We start from the raw sequence: 4,011 nt of genomic DNA, 5'->3' as shown, positions 1-4,011 counted from the left end.
TTGGGGGGAATACTGGGCTAAACAGTGCCAGATTTAGGGGCTTATCGCTTCGGAAAGTTCATAGCAGTAGCAGGGTTGGCCGTGGGCACTACTAACTAGTAATTGGTTCATAAGGATTCATAGATAATTCACCAGTTATCGGTCTTTCATGTCCAAATCATAATTGTCGATGCAAACAAAGCCAGTATCGTTGGCTTTTGGACCTCACTCTCTGCTTGATTGGGCCTTCAGGTCTAGGCTATAACATTGTTATTTTAACAGATCTAAATAAGATGCCGGGGAATCACCATTAACGGTATAGTTAATTCTATAGGAGCGTTTTAAAGAGACGTTAGCGATCATGTCCTCTATTTCAGTTAAGTAATTTTTTGTTGTGATATTGGTCCTGCACACACTGCTTATGCTCGCTTCCGACCTTGAATCTGACAATTCCTAATAAGACGACTACTTAAATATCCATCTTCATAGTAGGTTGAAAAGGCATTTTTACCACTTTGGCAAGAATGGAGTCGGGCATCTTTTAAATCTATCCAGTTCAGTTCCGATTAGAGGCGAGGAGAAGTGAGCCTTTTCATTAGGCACTTCTACGTCTAGAACACATTGACCCTGGAGTGCAACAGGTAATGCTGACACAGTTCAATTAAATTAAACTCAACAAAATCACCCTCAATATCTATATCATTTGATCATGTACTTTGGCAAAACAGCTAAACTCCTTTAGTTCAAACTTGCTTATTTGCTTGATCATTCTTAGAAGAAAAGTCACAAAACACACAAACGCAAAGAAAAGAGAATCAGAATCTAGAGTCAGTACCAGTATATGTTCATCCAATAAATATTAGGTGCAAAACATTGAAGGAATAGTATTCTAACAACTGCTTTTGTATATTCATATACACGGTTGGAAATTAATTCAATTTCTTTATTCTATGCAGGTTGGAAAAAAAAAGTAACTAGTCTTAGAGCATGAGATAAAAGACAACCTTAGAGATCCCTCTAATAAGCTTTGGTGCTTGTCAGTTATCAAGACCAAACTAAAGTTCTTGATCTTAGTAAAACTGGTTTCTCTATCTGCATTCAGAGATAATTAGCTTAGTCTTAGTGACATAAACTACAATACAGATAAATTTTAATTAAATATTTAATATATAGATTTGGCTAGATTAGGTATTTAATATAATGCGTTCTGGGCGTTCTGTTTTCCATAATTCTCTGTTGTAGTTCCCATAATTTTGTTTCTAAAGTATTATATTTTCATTATATTTTAGTTTATTTCATTATGATCAACCTAACTTCACTTCTTGAGTGTGGTCGGGATAATACGGAAGTACCCCATAATCTTGCAGATATTGGCCGTTTGTTCTTATCAGCTTTGTTTGGGAAATTGTGTGAAACAAAACACCGAAACTTTATGACCCAAAACGTTTCAGTACTCGGACTATACTAAATTTCCTGCAGACACACCAATCAGGCTTAAGAAGATTTCAAGCTTCATTTCAAGTTTGTCTGGTTGTACAGTTTTCCAGTTTTCCAGTTTTCCATTATTTGACTGGGAATAAAGCAAAATTTCATGATAAATTATTTATGTGTCGCAGGCACGTAAGTGGTCGATCAATTCAATAAGTATGCAGTCAATTTTATAGTAAATTTTCGTTTATCACTGACTTTTAGCAACAAATTCTCTTCATAAAAAAATATACCTCAGAGAAGATTACAGCCTTAATGATTGGCTGGGAAGCATACATCATAAAAGCAAAACCAAAGAATATATTGCACCTCATTTACAATATTTAAAAAAAGCGATATATCCGAAGGTTCGCCCAACACCTCAGAGCACCACGTGTGTTGCAAGGTTCCTCAACGCGTGGCACACTTTCGCCACACTTAGAACGTACCAGCGGTTCACATGATTTCCAAAAGTCCGACCCTCTATAATGAAATGACATGAGTTTTGATTACGCATATATTGCCCCGTCGTCCCTATGTTGCTAGCAGTGTAGATCCTTTGTTTATGTCATAATTTCTTCTTTGCTTGACTATATCTAATACTTTAAAGCTAAGTTATGACAGATGTCGGTATTTTGCTTTAGTGGAAATGACCAAGCGAAATTCTGGCTGGTATACCTGATTGAAAGTGAAATCCTTTGGAGTCATCCAAGAAAAGTGTTTTAAAAAAGGACTCCTTTGAAAACCTATCTAAAACCAATACCAAAGGTAAATTTTACCTGTCTCTTACCAAGAGCCTTATACTTATTTTAGACACAATTTTGACTAAACTTGACCTAAATCTTATCCGTCCTGGAAGGTCGTCTTGGAGCCTCATCATTGACTATATTATTGATATGTGGTCTACATTAGCATCAATCTTTAGTCAGGTAATGAAATTGCGGCAGTCCGAGTGCTGAGAAGCTATCTCATCTCATCGGGGAGACGCCTGTGGAGCGAGAGCCATGCACGTGACTATTGAAGGATAATTTTGGAAGACAGAAATCTCAAGCATGTTGGATGAGGCCCAGCACCTCAAGCTGCTGCAGCTTTATCTTATCTAGCACGGTGTAAGTCATCTTGAGGCTTTTTACAAGATTACACAATTTTGAAGATGGAAAAAATATTTTTCAGCTCTCATCCGAAATAGAAATTGACCAAATATATGCTCGCACAAAACCAATTTTGTTCAAATGACACGATATCCCGCTATGAAAGCGAAATTTGACTTCTGTCCGGATCTACCTTAAGAGTTTCTAAGTGAATCGGATTTCAAGTGAATTCTTCTTTTGCCTTCCTCGTTCTATGTAAATATTAAATAAAAAAAACAAGTTTTTTTTTTTAACTAAAAGTAAGGAGCGGCATTAAAACTTAAAACGAACAGAAATTATTCCATCTATGAAAGGGGCTGTACCCTCCTCAATGCCTCTCTCTTTACGCTAAAGTTTGACTCTTTCTCACAAACCTATTCTTTAGAACAATAAAAAACAGCGAAAAGAGCAAGGCGTTGAGGAGGGGACAACCCCTTTTATATACGGAATAATTTCTGTTTATTTTAAGTTTTAATATCGCTCCTTACTTTCAGTTAAAAAAACTTGCTTTTTGCATTTAATTTCTTAACGTTTTCGAATTGATGCAGCTTTGATATTGCCTCAACGTACATGAATAATTAAAACGAAATTTGCGTATTAATTTTTTTTTTTTTTTTGCTAAATGCTTTTTCAAAATTTTGATCTGACGTAACTTACGAATTAACCTATGTAACGAACATCTATATTCGTACATTTTTATTACGTATATTATGGTATTCGCCCCCTAGTCAATACCTCGCTCTTTACGCTAAAGTTCAAATTTTGTTCCAATTTTTTAAGAATAACCCCTTATTCACAAAGGCCATTAATTATAATAAATAGCTCTGATGAAATTAAAAAAAAAACTTTAGCGTAAAGAGCGAGATAATGACTAGGGGGCGAACCCAATCATATACGTAACAATTTCTGTTGGCTTTAAGTTTTAATATTGCTTCTTACTTTCAGTTGAAAAAAATTGTTTTTTTTTAAATTTCTGATCGTTTTTATTTTTAATAATGCTGGGAAATCTGGTGCCCGCTTCATAGCAATGTCCCTTCCCCCATGAAAACTTCCTCTAAGGAAAGATCCTCCTACGTAACCCCGACCCCCCCCCCCCGCCAACTACCAGGAAAAAAACCTGAAAACTTCTTTATACTTCCCAATAACCAATATTCCCTGCGGAAAGATTGGGCAAAGTTCATAACTTGCAGACCTTCCCCCGGGGACTGTGGGGGATTAAGTTATCCTCAAAGACATAGCTATTGTATTTTTCGACCATGCTGAGCAAAATGGCTATCTCAAAATTTTGATCGGGTGACTTTGGGAAAAACAATGAGCGAAGGATGGGGCCTAGTTGCCTTCCATTTTTTTTTTGGGTAACTTAAAAAGGGCATTAGAACTTTTAATTTCCGTTCGAATGAGTCTTCACGCGATTTTCTAGAACCACTGTACTTAC

General features: G+C 36.2%; 1 protein-coding gene across 1 annotated transcript in view; it reads left to right on the top strand.

Annotated features, from left to right (window-relative positions):
• LOC148941989 (steroid receptor seven-up, isoforms B/C-like) overlaps positions 1-2,405 on the top strand; it is a 48,493-nt gene extending 46,088 nt beyond the window's left edge. The window contains exon 6 of the mRNA XM_089103198.1: positions 2,260-2,405. Within this exon, the coding sequence (XP_088959324.1) occupies positions 2,260-2,405 (146 nt within the window). The remainder of the gene's footprint in view (positions 1-2,259) is intronic.
• Positions 2,406-4,011: the final 1,606 nt, after the last annotated feature.

Source organism: Artemia sp. Qi Xiang Cuo, chromosome 17 (genome assembly GCF_049724085.1).
Source record: "Artemia sp. Qi Xiang Cuo chromosome 17, ASM4972408v1, whole genome shotgun sequence".
In the NCBI taxonomy this organism is placed as follows: Eukaryota; Metazoa; Arthropoda; class Branchiopoda; order Anostraca; family Artemiidae; genus Artemia; species Artemia sp. Qi Xiang Cuo.
The sequence above is the reverse complement of the archived record's forward strand: the minus strand, read 5'-3'. Positions and strand labels throughout refer to the sequence as shown.